Source organism: Diaphorina citri, unplaced genomic scaffold, assembly GCF_000475195.1.
Source record: "Diaphorina citri unplaced genomic scaffold, Diaci psyllid genome assembly version 1.1 scaffold340, whole genome shotgun sequence".
NCBI classification, from domain to species: domain Eukaryota; kingdom Metazoa; phylum Arthropoda; class Insecta; order Hemiptera; family Psyllidae; genus Diaphorina; species Diaphorina citri.
Genome location: NW_007377775.1, coordinates 12139 through 30271, shown reverse-complemented (window position 1 = coordinate 30271; position 18133 = coordinate 12139). Strand labels below are relative to the sequence as shown.

Genomic DNA, 18133 nt, shown 5'->3' with positions numbered 1-18133 from the left:
CAAAATTACCTACCAGGCACTTAGTCTCCAACTCTAGTATATTGAGATACGTCCAGCGTAATCATATGTATATCAAACACCTAGAAAAATATTCTCAAAGTTTCAATTTTCCGTTTTGTTATTTCAAGGTATTTTAATTATGGTAAGATTGATTAATTCTTGTCAGAAATTAGTCTACCCTGCTTATTATCACTGCTGTTTCACCTTCTGAGGGATTCGAACCATGAACCTCCAGTTCTGAAATTCCTTCTGCGCTAACTGCTTGATAATTCTTGTCAGAAATTAGTCTACCCTGCTTATTATCACTGCTGTTTCACCTTATGAGGGATTCGAACCATAAACCTCCAGTTCTGAATGGGGGGTGAAAAAATGAGAATATGCCCAAAGGGGGCGCCATGCAAAAAAGTTTGAGAACCACTGCTCTAATACCACCGTCATTTTCCTAAGCTACACATGGGCTATGACGCTAATACCTGAACTAAACCAAGGCTGCTCGCAAGGTTGTGAAATTCTGCTGTCTCAGAGGAGGCCAGAGGGCCGGTTTTAGTCAGCCAGCTCCTTCTTTGCTTCTGAACGTCGGTCTGAATGTCGGTCTCCAGGTCCCAGTACTTACTGTAGGTAATGAATGGAATGTAAAAAGGTCTAAACAAGAGTATTACACCCATATTTATAAACAAAATGCTGGCTCTTAAGTTCGTGCTAAGCATAGTCTCAAGGCATTTGATTGGTCAATTTTGACTTGAGACTGATCTAAGAATTCTTGTTCATAAATACGAGTGTAAGTCTAAACGAGGAATAGAGGTCTGTTCACGTGAGGCCGGATTGAACCTATTATAGTAATATGAAGTCTAAAAATAATATTCCTGGTCGTGTGACTCGTGTGTTGATGTTTTTACTTTCCTTATCCTATAGGAAGAAAAGTAATGTAATCGGGTCAAATTTTCGATGGTCAGTTTTTAGTGCCAAAACACGTTTTGAGGTCCCTATTAGAGCCGAAATACAAAGTTTCAGCCATTGGTCCGTGTGTCTGTCTGTCCTTCTGTCTGTCTGTAAACAAAATATTATCTCGAGAACGGTAAGAGCTAGAGACTTGAAATTTGGCATGTAGCTGTCAAATGTGACAAGGATGCGACACGAAACTTTTGGTTAAGATAGGTGCTGCGGTTGGCGGTATTTTGACCGATTTTTGGCGGTTTTCGACCGTTTTTTTGGCGGTTTTGAGCTATACTGACAAAACGGTTAGAGATATTGTAAATGTTACAACAGAACACCCAAATAAGCACCATTCAATAGGATAAGGAAAGTCGTGTGATGCTCACACCAGATTTGTAAATGTTACAACAGAACACCCAAATAAGCACCATTCAATAGGATAAGGAAAGTCGTGTGATGTTCACACCAGATTTTTTTATGTTGTGCGTCCGTACCTCTATCAAAGGTCGAGAGCTTGGCTGGGGCACTATACCTTGCATTATCAACTCGATTATTCACTATCAACTAGACTTTTCTAGTTCATTGGAAGTCTCTAGTTGATTTCATAAGTCTTCCTTAGTGGATTACAGGGTGTCTAGAACTTTATAGACACCACTTTTAAGGATCGAATCAGACAGACTTATGTGATACCCACTCATTCGGGCACGGATGTTGCATATATAAAAAATCTTTTTCGTTTATTTCGGAGCTTCATAGAGGGTCAGGGTCTTTTTCCGAGTGATTTCTAATAGTTCACCAATTAACTAGGTAGATCAGGTATAGTTATGAAGGTTAATCCAACAAGTTAGGAGTGATGTTAATCCAACTCTGAATGAGATGAGCGTAAATAACATTCGTTATATGAGGAAGTCGTGACTATAGGTGACGACAATGCCTCACACAAAATCTCCTAATAATTACGGATCTAAGACTTAAAATCTGTTAATTACTGACTTGAGAGCTTGAGACCTAATGAATCTTAACTGCGCATTTAGAGATAGAAACAGACTTGCCAATTCGTAGACATGACAGCATCTAGATTTAGTCAACAAATTGTGACCGAGATGCGAGGAAAATGAGGAAAAAATGGACGCAATAATTGCATTGCAATTACTTGATTTCAGCTTATTGATAGGTACTACAATATAATAGGTATTTATTTTTATTTTTTTTTAAATTTTCCCACTTTAACAATCTCTTGTCCTTCGTGGGGCCTCTCCTAAGACGTTATATTTTTGTGTAAATCCATATTATTTTTTATAGAAATACCTACATAGGTACCGATATCTCTAGGTATTATTGTATTTGTTGTAGATTAGGCCACTCAGCATTTCTAGAAACAGTCTGTACTCTTTAAGATGGAACTGTAAGAACAGAAATCGAAGAGAAAGGGAGCCGTTCCGAGAACGAACCTTAGCTGCGTCCACTGTCTGCACATACCAATACCACATAGTCGACGACGTCGATCGACGAGGTGAATCTATGTTGTCGAGGCAGTGGACGGAGCAGTTACAATTCCCCTCTGTCAAACCTCTAAAAAAAAAAAAAAAAAAAAAAAAAAAACTGATTTCGCTTCAAACTCGTAAAAAGGGTGTACCTACTAATTTTTTGCTTTCAAACAACTTTGGTCTTTGTTTTATAGGGTGAGTTTTATGACAGGTGAGCCTGGTTAGTCAGCTTGGTTGGTAACGCGTCTCCCCTGTAAGCGCTAGGCCGCGGGTTCAGATAAGGTTCGTTCTCAGAACAGCTGGCTACCTATCCTGTCTTCCTTCTCTATTCGATTTCGGGACGATAAGACCATAGCAGTTACAGTTCCCTCTGTCAAACCTCTTTTTTTTTAAGTATCAAATTCTAGACACCCTGTATTTTGGGTTGATAATTAGCCCAAACCAATTCCGTATTTTGAGACACTCCAGTGAATATGAATGCAAAGGTTAAGTACATAAAAATATGTACCTACCTTTGATGATTTTTTTTTTATTTATTTATTTAGTGCGTACCTTCCTACCTAACTGGTACCTATACCTATGTGGAGATCTGAAGATCTAGACAGCTCATTATTTATACATTATACTCAATATATTATAGTCCGCGTCAATCTCTTAGCAGAAAAACAAGATAGCAGAAAAACAATTCTTGTTTTTATTTTTAAACATTTCCCTTGCCAGTCTAGATACCTACCTACGCCGTCATTGCGTCGGACTTTTTTTTTTTTAAGAGCTTTGACAGAGGGAACTGTACCTACTGGTCTCATCGTTCCGAAAGCGAAGAGAGAAGCAAGACAGAATTGGAGAAAGCCAGCCGTTCCGAGAACGAGCCTTATCTGTCTAGGATAAAGTTCGCCCCGGGTGGGAATCGAACCCGCGACCTAGCGCTTACAAGGCAGACGCACTACCCTCCGAGCTAACTAGGCTGGCAATGTGATGGCATTCAACTAGGTCATGGACGGTTTCAGTCGGCGTCGACTATGTGCGGACACAGCTTAAGGTTCTTTCTTTTTAGCTCTTTATCTTTAAAAATAAAGTTTATCCCGGATGGGCCTCGATCCCGCGACCTAGCGCTTACAAGGCAGGCGCGCTACCTTCCAAGCTAACTAGGCTGACTTTGACATTTAAATCATTTAATAAATAGGTAATACCTATCATAATAGGTTTATTTTTATAAATAAAATACTTCGTCTAACATCTTTCCATAGGGCAAAGTCCTTATGATGCTCGAGCAATTGCCCCTTTGGATGGCTAGAGAAATTTTATGAACTAAGTACCTACCTACTGACGCGAGCCAGGGTCACCAGAAACGCGATGTAGGGCGACTATTTCTGGCGCACCCAGTATTACTTACATTTCACTTTATATGAGCATTGAGAAATAAATATTGCTCTCTCTCTCAATCTCTTTTTACTTTCCTTATCCTATAGGAAGGAAAGTAATGTAATCGGGTCAAATTTTCGATGGTCAGTTTTTAGTGTCAAAACACGTTTTGAGGTCCCTAGAGCCTAAATACAAAGTTTCAGCCATTGGCCCGTGTGTGTGTCTGTCTGTAAACAAAATATCTCGTGAACGGTAGGAGCTAGTTAATAAAAGAGATTGACTCAGCCCCCCATGGACCCATAAAACACTTACCATTCGCAAATCATTGGTATTGTACAGGACGGCCGATAGATTGCATCGTTTATCTTCCGCCGTCTCTTTTGGGGCGTTTTGACTCATTTTGAACTGAGAGTTCTGTTTAAATACTTTTTGTAACACAGGGGAAGAAAAATTATAATCAAACAAAATATAAAAAGAAAAAAAAAAATTAAACAAAGGAAATCTAAGAAAATGCCTAAAAACTAAACGAAAATACTGCTCGGTAAACGAAATGAAAATTACAAACGGTTTGGACTCTCCGAATCTCTCTGGTGTTGCTTCGTTAACGATGGACTCAAACAAACTGATCCAAACTGTTCAAAGTAAGCACGCCATGTTAGATAACGTAGAATAAATACGCTCAGAATATACATACTTAACTAAATATATAATTTTACTTGGAATATATATACCTAACAATAAATACATACCTATAAGAATAAATAAATACCTATGTCTATTTACATCGGACAGGTAAAAATAGCTCTCTATAACTCCATTGGTTCAACCTGATGATGGCTATTCAAATGATAATATTCTACCATTTGACCAGTGTCCGAGAAAATTGTTGGGTCCACTTGATCCACACTCCAATAATAGAAGTTCGCTGAGTTCAATCGAAATAAAATTAAATGAGGTATAGCCATCAGTTAGTCAGCCTAGTTCGCCTGGTTGGTAGTGCGTCTGCCTTGTAAGCGCTAGGTCCCGGATTCAAATACCGCCCGGGGCGGATTTTATCCTGAACGGATAAGGTTCCACCAGTTCTCACTAGAAAAGTAATTTTACCTAGAAAGAGATCTAATAGTCTGCGCTAATTTATTGAATAACGCCGCAGGTAAAATCTTATAGTGTCCTTAGGAATTCTCCCATGTTATTAGGGTACAAAGTAAACTAGGTTAGGTAAATAGGTATGTAAATTATTAAGTTAATAACTTGAAGATAGGTAGGTAAGGTAGATTTTAGGTCAGATGGATTGCATAAAATCCCCAGGATTTCGGGTTAATGACTGGCGTCCCAGAATAATTAGTTTGCTTTCTGTTAACCCGTTAAATGCTTGCGGCCAAAACTCGGCTACCTGACTTATTTTTTCCTCGATATTATAATTCCACATTCTGATGCTGTTAGTAACTATTGAAGTAACGGCTCGATAACATCACAATACATAGCCCTTGAGTTTTTCTTTTTCTCCTTTTCTAATGTAAGCGCTAGGCCGCGGGTTCAATTCCCGCCTGGGGTACACAAGAGCACCCGAAAGCCTGAAAGCGCTGGGTTGCGCGGTCGATTCCCCGGGGCGGATTTTATCCCATACAAATAATCTGAGGTCAAAACTCCGAAAAAATAACTGTAAAAGGTCGAAAATTCAATTTTTATTTTCGGTCAGAGTCCTAAACTCTGACGTCAGACTTCAGGAGATGCGCAGAAAAGTATGCGCACAAAACATGAATTGCGCAGAAATGCATGCGCACAAACAGATTAATGTGTTGCCTGCGAGGGACCTTTGCGACGTATCAGAAGGATAAGGTCCCAGTCACCCGTCTGTAGGGAACTGAGAAACCAGTGGCGTGTGGAAATCTGCGGGACTGGGGCCCAATAAGAAGATTTTAAAACACAAGAGCACCCGAAAGCCTGAAAGCGCTGGGTTGCGCGGTCGATTCCCCGGGGCGGATTTTATCCCATACAAATAATCTGAGGTCAAAACTCCGAAAAAATAACTGTAAAAGGTCGAAAATTCAATTTTTATTTTCGGTCAGAATCCTGAACTCTGACGTCAGACTTCAGGAGATGCGGATGCGCAGAAAAGTATGCGCACAAAACATGAATTGCGCAGAAATGCATGCGCACAGACAGATTAATGTGTTGCCTGCGAGGGACCTTTGCTTGGGACATTTGATGTGACGTCATCGCCTACGGGAGCGTATGCCGTGCCGTCAGAGTTCAAGATTTACCGGTATTTTTTAAATCGATTTATCTCGGGATCTAGAAGTCGTGGAAGAAAAAGAAAAGTTCCACCGGAATCCCTCATTTTCCCAGCTTTTTAACTTTGAACCATCACCCAAGTAAGCGCAACTGTTCTATCCTGAGGTTGGTAGATGACTGAATTAAGAAAAAGGGACCAGCCCCTGTTTCCCACCTGTAGCTTCGGCACTGACCATTTTCCCAGCTTTTTAACTTTGAACCATCACCCAAGTAAGCGCAACTGTTCTATCCTGAGGTTGGTAGATGACTGAATTAAAGAAACAGGGACCAGCCCCTGTTTCCCACCTGTAGCTTCGGCACTGATGGAGAGTATGTTTGGAAAAATCTCAATCTCGGGCATAGTTTTTCCTCTTGGTTTTTCACTTGGTATTGTGCGACCTGATTTAAACCATGAAGGTAAGAAGTGTCCAGTACATAGTGTTTGTTTTTATCTCTCGAGATAATATTTGGGTTTGGATATTTTTTTTTTTTATCAGTAGATTTTTCATTAGTTTTTTTTTCAATATATTTTTGAGAAAAATTAAAGAATACCTAGGTAGTGAGTCCTGAAATATACCTAGCTTTTTATATTGCTTTCTTCTTTTTCTTTCACTGTACCTACACCGGAATACCATCATTTTTAAATGAATCCGAACTAGAGATTTCAGAAAATTTTCTACCCTATCCAGCTACCCACAGTTCTTCTTCTTTATCTTTTCCCGTGTTCAGACGGGGTCGGCGTTTTTCGCCAGCCTCTATATCAGGTGGTTGTTGTTGTTGTTGTTGTTATTGTTGTAGCAGTCTCCTTTCCTTTCTCACATCATCCCGGCAATACAGTTGGTAGATGGCAGTGGCTATAGGGTTTTGCCAAAGATCAATGACCGTGAGTGGTGTATAGGTCTTCCTGGACAATTGAATAAGTCTCTCTGTATCAGGTCTAGGGTGATTGCTTACACTACCCACAGTACCTAATGTATTATTCTTCACCATAATATAATTCTTAATTTTTAATTTGGGTTTACCCGTTTCAGGATCACCTCATTTGCCTCCTCACCCTCCTCTCCCTAACCGAATCCCAAAGGATTCCCCAATCCTTCTTTCCCCTCCGGCAAGACGTCCCGACCTCCAACGCCAGCCATCTGCCTCCCTCCTATCTGCCGAGTCCTCCCAACTATGACGTACCCAGGACAGCGAATCAACCGGGGTCACAACCGGTGTCAAACGCCCAAGCGTATCAGACAGCGCTGAATCAGTACCAACCGATCCCGTATACTCCGCACGAGATAACAGCGTTCACACCGGTCCAAAATCTCAACCAAATCGGCTCCGTGGATCGCATTCCATCCTATCAGAGTAACCCGTTCGGTAACGATCGGCCCGAATCGGCCGTCGTTCCGATAGTAAACGACCCCACGGTGGTACAGATCGCCCAATACTCGAACCCGCAAGTGCCGGACATTTTTAGATTAAACTGATGAAGAAGAATATCGAGAAGTATATCGATACTAATAGGGAGTTTCAGCAGTTCCGTGCCAAAATCCTCGGCCATCAACCCTCGTTCAGTAATTCGAATATGAAGCGGTACAAAAACAACCCGTATGAGGTAAGAAACCTGTAATATCTATGGTTTAGATTTAGCCTTCAATAGAACTGTTCCTCAGTGACAAACAAAGTAAAAAATGTAAAAATGATTTTGGGTGAGTAAAAACACTTGGCTTTATGTTTTACGTATATTTTTATTAAATTACAGATGGATCCATTTCGGCTGTTACGCCATCATCAGTGTATTATTACTATAATGAGTAAAAACTCACCCAAAATCATTTTTAGTGTTTGAATTGTTTTACCAAGTGTGTGTATCAACAAATCAGAAATAAGTTATTACAAACTTATTCCTTTGATGTAAAAATTGTCATGATGATTGCCAATATTCGAACCAGATAGGCACCTGAAGAAGAAGGTTTAGCCCCACTTGGGGGGAAAAATGAACGAAGCCTGTATGTAGACAGGGTATGGGACATTTTTCGGAACTCGCTGATTATGCCCGTTCCTAACGTACCGAATCAGGGGAACTATAACCTTATTACCCCCAATGGTCAAGGTTCTAATAGTCAAGGGAATTTTCCTTCCGGGGGAAATCCAAACCTTACCCCTAATGGTCAAGGGAATTTTTACTCCGGGGGAAATCCAAACCAAAGCCCGCTGAATCCGTCCAGTTACAGCCCAACGCAACCCAACAACGGGGGCCCAACGCAAGGCGTCAGCTTCCAGCCGTTCAATCCGTATGCGGGGCTGTTCAACGAAACCGCCCCACACCCCTAATGGTCAAGGGAATTTTTACTCCGGGGGAAATCCAAACCAAAGCCCGCTGAATCCGTCCAGTTACAGCCCAACGCAACCCAATAACGGGGGCCCAACGCAAGGCGTCAGCTTCCAGCCGTTCAATCCGTATGCGGGGCTGTTCAATGAAACCGCCCCACGGGGAGGGTCAGGCCCGTCACAGAACGGGTTCCCTCAACAACTACCTCACTTCAGCTACCCCAACGGAAGTCTCTCAAACGCGAATGAAGCCTCTGGTCCGTTTGCCAACCAGGGACAGGGGGGCGTTCCACCTTACGGGCGAGGTTGGTCGCAGTCCGCCAATGGGCAGAGTTACGGCCCAAATAACGCGCCCTTCGGTGTACCGAGCGTTCCGCCCCTCAAAGTGCCGCAACTGCCGACAATCTCGTACAATCCTCCTCAGCTACCTCACATTCCGCCGGATGTTCCCACTCCGCCTCCCCATCTGTTTGTCCCGTCAACGTTGGCACCCCAGTTTCCACCGCCTCCATCGAACTCTCTTCCGTTGAGTCCGCCATTCCTCATTGAATTCCTTACCAGCTTGATTGGAATCTTCGTTGAGGTGTTTGTCTGGTATGTCGTTGCTGTTGCCAGATCCTGTGCTAAGTTCGTCGGGTGTGGGAATGTCATCGTCAAAGTAGAACTGGCTTGGGTCATCCAGATAGTCACTGGACTGGAAAAAGAAATGAAACATTCATTCAATATGTACCTAATAGAAAGTAATAACAGTAATAGTGCTTATCGTATCAGAAGGATAAGGTCCCAGTCACCCGTCTGTAGGGAACTGAGAAACCAGTGGCGTGTGGAAATCTGCGGGACTGGGGCCCAATTTTAAAACACAAGAGCACTTATGTGGCGTATGGTACAGGTGGGCCAATAAATGGTACGTTTTTTAGGTGGGCGAATAAATGGTACACTTACCCTATATACCTAACAATAAATACATACCTATAAGAATAAATAAATACCTATGTCTATTTACATCGGACAGGTAAAAATAGCTCTCTATAACTCCATTGGTTCAACCTGATGATGGCTATTCAAATGATAATATTCTACCATTTGACCAGTGTCCGAGAAAATTGTTGGGTCCACTTGGTCCACACTCCAACAATAGAAGTTCGCTGAGTTCAATCGAAATATATATATATATATTTTTTAAGAGGTTTGACCGGGAACTGTAACTGCTATGGTCTTATCGTCCCGAAATCGAAGAGAGAAGGAAGACAGGATAGGAGAAAGCCAGCCGTTCCGTAACTGTACTTTTTTAAGCGAATGCAAATATCAAGTTTTTTTTTAAAGAGGTTTGACAGAGGGAACTGTGACTGCTAGAGAAATCGAAGAGAGAAGGAAGACAGGATAGGAGAAAGCCAGCCGTTCCGAGAACGAACATTATCCCATCAGGATAAAAAAAAAAAACACATGTATTTTTTTGTTAAGAGGTTTGACAGAGGGAACTGTAACTGCTATGGTCTTATCGTCCCAAAATCAAGAGAGAAGGAATTTTTTTAAAGAGGTTTAACAGAGGGAACTGTAACTGCTATGGTCTTATCGTCCCGAAATCGAAGAGAGAAGGAAGAGAGGGATAGGAGAAAGCCAGCCGTTCCGAGAACGAACATTATCCCATCAGGATAAAATCCGCCCCGGGCGGGAATCGAACCATTTTAAAGAGGTTTGACAGAGGGAACTGTAACTGCTATGGTCTTATCGTCCCGAAATCGAAGAGAGAAGGAAGCCAGGTTAAAGAGGTTTGACAGAGGGAACTGTAACTGCTATGGTCTTATCGTCCCGAAATCGAAGAGAGAAGGAAGCCAGGTGGAAGAAAGTTGACAGAGGGAACTGTAACTGCTATGGTCTTATCGTCCCGAAATCGAAGAGAGAAGGAAGACAGGATAGGAGAAAGCGATTATCGTCCCGAAATCGAAGAGAGAAGGAAGACAGGATAGGAGAAAGCCTGCCGACAGAGGGAACTGTAACTGCTATGGTCTTATCGTCCCGAAATCGAAGAGAGAAGGAAGACAGGATAGGAACACAGAGGGAACTGTAACTGCTATGGTCTTATCGTCCCGAAATCGAAGAGAGAAGGAAGACAGGATAGGAGAAAGCCAGGGGGAACTGTAACTGCTATGGTCTTATCGTCCCGAAATCGAAGAGAGAAGGAAGACAGGATAGGAGAAAGCCAGCCAGGTTTGACAGAGGGAACTGTAACTACTATAGTCTTATCGTCCCGAAATCGAAGAGAGAAGGAAGACAGGATAGGAGAAAGCCAGCCGTTTCGAGAACGAACATTATCCCATCAGGATAAAATCCGTCCCGGGCGGGAATCGAACCCGCGGCCTAGCGCTTACAAGGCAGACGCGCCACCCGAACATTATCCCATCAGGATAAAATCCGCCCCGGGCGGGAATCGAACCCGCGGCCTAGCGCTTACAAGGCAGACGCAGGGATAAAATCCGCCCCGGGCGGGAATCGAACCCGCGGCCTAGCGCTTACAAGGCAGACGCACTACCAACTAAGCTAACCAGGCTGGCAGAAATAAAATTAAATGAGGTATAGCCATCAGTTAGTCAGCCTAGTTCGCCTGGTTGGTAGTGCGTCTGCCTTGTAAGCGCTAGGTCCCGGATTCAAATACCGCCCGGGGCGGATTTTATCCTGAACGGATAAGGTTCCTTCTCGTAACGGCTGGCTTTCTCCTATCCTGTCTTCCTTCTCTCTTCGATTTCGGGACGATAAGACCATAGCAGTTACAGTTCCCTCTGTCAAACCTCTTTAAAAAACAAATATTGAAAAAAAAATTTCTTCTCAATATTATCATATTTCCAAATATTTCAACGTCACGACACAACTTTTAATAACTTTTGTGCAATGTGTGTTAAAGGTTCATTTTCTGAAATAATTTTTACGTCATAATTTTTGCGACCTCTGATCCATACCTTCTGTTTTTAATCACCTGTTTTATCAGCTTATCAGCTGTCACATGTAAATGATGAATAAATAAATTAATAAAATAAATAAATTCCTAACAATAAAGACCTTTGCTATCTGGTCAAAGAACGATTTAATAATGCCCGCGTCTGAGAATACGTAAGGTTAGTTCTTGGAACGGCTGGCTTTCTGCTCTCTCTTATTCTGTCTTTCTTCTTCGCTGTATTTTTCGGAACTTTTTTTTTATCATTTTGCCAGTTTCATATGGGATTGGCATTCCGCCCTTCTCGGAACGACTGGCTTTCTCCTATCCTAAAAGAAGTGCTATCGCCTCTGACTATCGAAGAATTTTCACGATCATATGATCAGCTTTCCAAGGTGTTATGGTCATGGCCTTTGCAATACCCTCGGCTTATCGTATGGTCAAGGAAAAGTGGCACGAAAATCGCAACAGGTAACCTTTGCCACTTGACGCGGGCTTTGGGATCGAAAATTCTCGAGATTTCGATTGGAAAAATGCAAGCGTTGGGGAGTTCTAGAATTTCTAGAACGGTCGTGCGCCCTGCCAAGTTTATCGCGGAGCGAGGCGCGTGAATGGTTTTATTTCCGCTCAGACTAGCCTGTCGGGAGCATGATTTTTATCAAGTACCTTATCATTTTTTATGCTATTCTATTCTACCTATTATAAACAGGGTAGGCAGATATATTCGTATTCTATTTACTTAGAGAGAAAGAGAGCCTAGAGCATTATTTTGATCCATTCGTATCAGGGCCGTATTTAAGGGGGGGTCGAGTTGGCCCGGCCCCGCCCTACCTCGGGCTTTTTTCCCTTTTCGAATCTTCGTAGTCGTAGTGTCAAAATGCTTTGACTTATCGGGCCTTAACCCATTTTTTGGGGCTCTTGCCTCTACACGTAGACTTTAGAGTGGGATTTTTGTATATAAATCCCTTTACTGTGGGCTGGTACTCCGAAAATTTGGACCATCCAGCCCCCCCTGTTTCGTTTCTCGCCCCCCTCAATAAAATCCTGGCTACGGGCCTGATTAGTATTACCTTATCGTTCGGGATGTTCTAATCTAAATCCACAGGTAATTAATTAGGTACCTATTAGCTACTATCGGGTAGGTGCGTATATACGAGGGGGCAAGGGGGCCCGGGCCCCCCTCGGACTTTTTTGTGCTCCTATAAATGTAGTATTAGGTATTAATCATTGGCCTAAAATTTGGAGCATCCCCCCCCCTCCCCTCGCTGAAATCCTGATTATGAGCCTGCTATACATCAGGTACCTATTTTATAGGTATACTAGGTACACCTACTTATGTAGTAAATACACAGGCAATGTGTAGGTACCTACCTATGTAATTGGACAATGTATTAGAGACCATAGGCGATATCAGAACTCGGGCAGTGGATAAAAAAGGGGTTTTATTCCGATAAAAGTGAGATAAAACACTCACATGAACAAATAAATAGGTGTTAAGGTGTTTAAATAACTATGTAAATAAATATATTGAAAAAAAAAGAAAAAAAAATCAAGAATAAATTAGATGCTTCTTTTGGTACTATTTATATTTTTTTGGTATCAATGTCTGAAGGTAGGTCTCTGACATCCAGGTAAAATTCAAGTAGGTATAGGTATATTTATCACGTTTGAGCTTTTGATTTTTACTTATTCAAAGCTTCGAAGTTCATCGAAAAGGTTTCATGAAAAAGAGGATAACTTGAGAGAACATTTAACTTCGAAAAGTTACTTTTCAACGTTAACTTGAACTTTTCAGTTTAAGAATTAAAACGGCTTCATATTAGACGGTTGACGATTCGAAAACAACTAAATCACCATCGTCACAACACACGCCTCTTATTAGTTGTTTTCCTTTGCTGTGACGTCATCATATTTACGCAAATATGAGTATCAATCTGTCAATTATCAAAATCGTAATAGGTATTCTATCGAGTATCAATTATCAAAATCAAAATAATTCCTGGAATAAAAAAAAGTAAACAAAGTAGGTATTAGGTAAATAAACAAAAAACGAAATAAAAAAAGTTAAAAAACTAAATAAATCAATAAATAAAAAAAATAAAAACAAGTGCCTACCTATAAGTTAAATACGAGGAGGTACTTAATATCTCTAGTACTTGATACCTAGGTACTTAACGTCAAGTACCTAGGAATTCTAGAATGCAAGTCGAGTAAACATGTAAACAAACTACTTTTGAAGATTCATTGTTGAAATGGGGATTATCTATCTACCTTACAACTGATGATACCTACCTATGTTGTAATCTTGTAAATAGGTTGGCATGAACAAATCTACCAACTTAGGCCAGCCACTCACTATCAGGTAGAACTGACAGGCGGATCTCATCAGGTGTACCTGTCAGGATGCTCCAAATTTTTAAAGTCTACCTACAGTACAGGAGAAAAATGAAGCCCGTGGTACCTACCTATTTTTATACAATACCTACCTATAATACATAGGTACATACCTAATTATATTAATTATTACATTATTACCTATCTAATAATAATAACATATTAGATAGGTAATAATGTAATAATCATTATTACGTTTGTCAACCTTTGTAAAAATGTACTTGAACAATAAATACAAATTTACAAATAAATTCTTTACTACTACTACTACTACTACTACTACTACTACTACTACTACTACTACTACTACTACTACTACTACTACTACTACTACATTATTACCTATAATCTACTTTATCCAATCTGTCAAAAGGTAGTAGGTATTAGCTTGGTTGCTAGCACGTCTGCCTTGTAAGCGCAAGGCCGTGGGTTCGAACTTTTAAAAGACAGATACGCTAGAGGGGGAATCTGAAGTTCAATTTTGTGAAAGTCCTCACGAGCTCACGACATTCAAAGGACAACGAAAGGCCGTCGGCGATCGATATGCTAATATACCTAGGTACAAGATGGACTCTACTGTTCGCAAGTAACCTGTTGACCCACTTCCCTAGTTTCCTGCCGTCAAATGAACTTCGAACTTTCTAGTGGGAGTCCTAACTTTATTATTTAGATAATAAATAACCTTTCATATGATGTATCACAAACAGGAGGTTCTCATTTAATGATTTTAAAGTTGGCCCCCTTGGGCCGACCCTGAAAAAGTCCCTGAACTTTTACATAGCCTATTAAAAACAGGTATAACAATACTTAGTTTGTATAATTTTGGTAACTTTCCAATTCTTAGACTTAAATTTGTGATGTAAGTAAGAGGTTTTAATGGTTGTATTCATAGGTAGGATTACTCTTTGTATGTTATAAGTATGTATTGTATTGTGCCTTTAATGACCACCAAATAAAGGTTTATTTATTTGTAACTTGCAATCTGTGGGTAACACGAGCGTACACAATTTCCACTACCTCTCATCATCAAATTGTTTTCGTTTAAACGTGTGCAAGTGCAGTATCAGCAGTACGTACCGATTATAGTTATGTTTGATACCTGTCTATAATGCATCTGCATCTTCCTAATCAGTTTGAATTCTCGCATCCTCAATAGAGGCAATATTCAGGAAGCATGCGGCGCAAAACCTAATTGACGTCAAGGTCTTCCATATTGTAGGTACATACCTACTACGTCTTTGACGAATTTCCACGAAGAAAAAGACAATTTAGTTTAAACGGGTCTCAAGTTGTGTCCACACATAGTCGACCAGCCGTCGATCAATGTCGACTGAACCGTCCACACTGCCTCGACAACATTAGATTCACCTTCGGTATCTTTCCTTCCTATAGGATAAGGAAAGTAAAAAGGAAGAAAGGTTGGGTTGGAAGAAGTAGTAGAAGAAGAAGAAGAAGAAGAAGAAGAAGAGGAGGAGGAAAAGAATAAAGAAGAGTAGGACTGACTAGTGCAGTATGTGCAGTTTATGGTTACCTGTCTATGTAGGTACTCGTATAATGCATCTTTTTAATCAGTTTGAATTCTTACATCCTCAATAAAGGCAATATGTGAAATGGCGCTAAACTTAATTGACGTGAAGGTCTTCCATATTGTACTACGCCTTTGACCAATTTCCACGAAAAAAAAAAGATTATTTAATACTGGTCTTAAGCTGTGTCCACACATAGTCGACCGGCCGCCGTCCACACTACCTCGACAACATAGATTCACCTCGTCGATCGACGCGACGGCCGGTCAACTATCTTTGGACACACCTTTATTATTATTTTTTTTAAGAGGTTTGACAGAGGGAACTGTAACTGCTATGGTCTTATCGTCCCGAAATCGAAGAGGTTTTTTTTTAAGAGGTTTGACAGAGGGAACTGTAACTCTAGGGTCTTATCGTCCCGAAATCGGAGAGAGAAGGAAGACAGGATAGGAGAAAGCCAGCCGTTCCGAGAACGAACATTATCCCATCAGGATAAAATCCGCCCCGGGCGGGAATCGAACCCGCGGCCTAGCGCTTACGAGGCAGACGCACTACCAACCAAGCTAACTAGGCTGGCGTTATTATTAAAAAAAAACACCCCTCTGTTTAGACTGCGAGGGCAAAGGGACTTCTCAGAGTAAGTAAAACGAGAGAAAATCTATTATCATAATATTATCAGGCGCTTGTTGAGGTACAGGCAACCTGATAAAATAAAAACTTTAAAGGTCTAATCTAAATGTCCAGTTTAAAGGTTTTAAAGGTCTTATGTAATCATAAAAAAAAACCCAGTTCCACAATAAAAACAGAAAATTTGTATGAACGCCTAGTTTCTTTTAACTATGCAATGTGCAAGACAAATCATACTCAATTTCTTCATCTTCCATGGTCAAGGCTCTGTTGAGGACAATATTCTATTCATTAGCATGTGGTTTGTTTACTCCGTCGTGGACGCCTACTAAGAGAAGACAAAAAAAAAAAACTTACCATTCTGAGATCATTGATCCCGTACAAAACTGCCGACAAGTTATCCAATTTCTTTTTCGCTGGTACCCGTTGGTTCCTGGAACGATTTTCAGTCATTTTTCCCGGCTCACCGATTTTCAGTCCCGGCCCAACTCGCTGATTCTCGCTTATTTTCCCCGGCTCACCGATTTTCAGTCCCGGTCCGACTGGTTGATTTTCAGTCGTTTTTCCAGACCGAGATAAATTGGACAATGTATTAGAAAAAAAAAAAAAAAAACAAGATTAGGTAGGTACCCTTTAGCAGGTATATTATTTATTCAAAGTGACTTTTTCTTCAACTTTTCCTAATCAAACAGTTCAGCGAAAAGGTTTCAGGAAAAAATAATCGGTTAAGTAGTTAGGTACGTTTTTTCTTCAAAGTAACTTAAAAGAACATTGAACTTCAGAAAGTTACTTTTTCAATTACCTACAACAGCTTCAAGTTATTTTTCAAAAAGTTACTTTCCTTCAACGATGACTTGACGATAACGATAACTTGGGAATTAAAACGGCTTCTAAAAGGTTGACGATTCGAAAACAACTAATGAACTAATCCGTCATCGTGCCAACGCAACGCCTCTTATTGGTTGTTTTCTTACGCTGTGACGTCATGTTTACGCAACATCGGGTATCAAACTCGTAATAGAGGTATTCTATCGAGTATCAATTATTATCAAAATCAAAACAATTCCTTGAATAAAAAAAGTAAACAAAGTATTAGGTAAATAAACAAAAACGAAATAAAAAAAGTAAAAAAAAAAAAACGAAATAAATCAATAAATAAAAAAATAAAAACAAGTACCTACCTACCTATAGGTTAAATACGAAGAGGTATTAGGCACTTAATACCTCTCTAGGTAAGTACCTACTTGATACTTGATACCTATACTGAACGTAAAGTACCTGGGAATTCTAGAATGCAAGTCGAGTAAACATGTAAACAAACTACTTTTGAATAAGATTTATTGTTGAAACGGGGATTATCTACCTACCTACCTTACAACTAATGATGCTTGTAATATTGTAAATAGATTGGCATAAACAAATCTACCAGCCACTCACTATCAGGTAGAACTGACAGGTGGATCTCATCAGGTGTAGGTACCTGTCAGTTTATTCATCAGCTTCAACAACATTGATAATAGTATATCAATGTCCTATAAGCACAAGGCTTGTGTAGGACATTGATAGAAAAATAACGATGATATTAGGTATTTACCTAAGTTACATATACATATAAATGAATTATTTAAGGTGCATATAACTCTGTCATTTGAATTCTGCTCTTTTTCAAGGAATAATTACGATAAGGAAGAATGTTTTTTATTATTTTATTTTATTTTTTATTTTTTTATACAATTCCATATTTCGATATGATTCGTCCAAATTCAAAATTCTGCTTTTCCATTGGCTATCACACTTGTAAGATACTTTTCCATACTCAGTACCTAGTATTAGGTATTTATTAAAAAGTGACCTACCTACCTAATACCTTGATAAGTTATCAGGCCTACTTCGACACACTACTAAATCGGAACCTAGGTCGTAAAATGGAAAAATAAAAACAATAACAAACCCCACTCAAGACAAAATAGGCTGGGGAATTGATTAAAAGATTAAAATATGATATTAATTTATTAGGTACCTACTTAGATAGGTATCTACATACATATCTACTTAACTAGGTATCACCTGACGATTTATCATACAAATCAGGTGTTGCACGAGGAAAAATACAAAAGGAAAAATACGCGAAAAAAATATTTATCTTTTAACTACCTACGTACATAATACATATTATGTACCGTGGTCAGGGCCGTATCCAGGATTTTGCCGAACGGGACCCCGAGAGGAGGGTCCAAAAAGTAATGGACGGGGGGGGGGGGGGGCCCAAATTTTTGAAGGTT

General features: G+C 40.2%; 1 protein-coding gene across 4 annotated transcripts in view; it reads right to left on the bottom strand.

Moving 5' to 3' along the window:
- Window positions 1-16435, bottom strand: part of LOC103507759 (sorbitol dehydrogenase-like) — a 27625-nt gene extending 11190 nt beyond the window's left edge. Inside the window, exon 1 of one of the 4 annotated variants that reach the window (XM_026822537.1) lies at window positions 16209-16435. In XM_026822537.1, coding sequence (XP_026678338.1) covers window positions 16209-16304 — 96 coding nt within the window. In that variant the 5' untranslated portion in view covers window positions 16305-16435. Of the gene's footprint in view, window positions 1-4094; window positions 4401-16208 lie in introns of those variants that run through there. The other 3 variants (XM_026822536.1, XM_026822539.1, XM_026822538.1) reach the window with 3 other exon arrangements.
- Between the last annotated feature and the right edge of the window lie 1698 nt (window positions 16436-18133).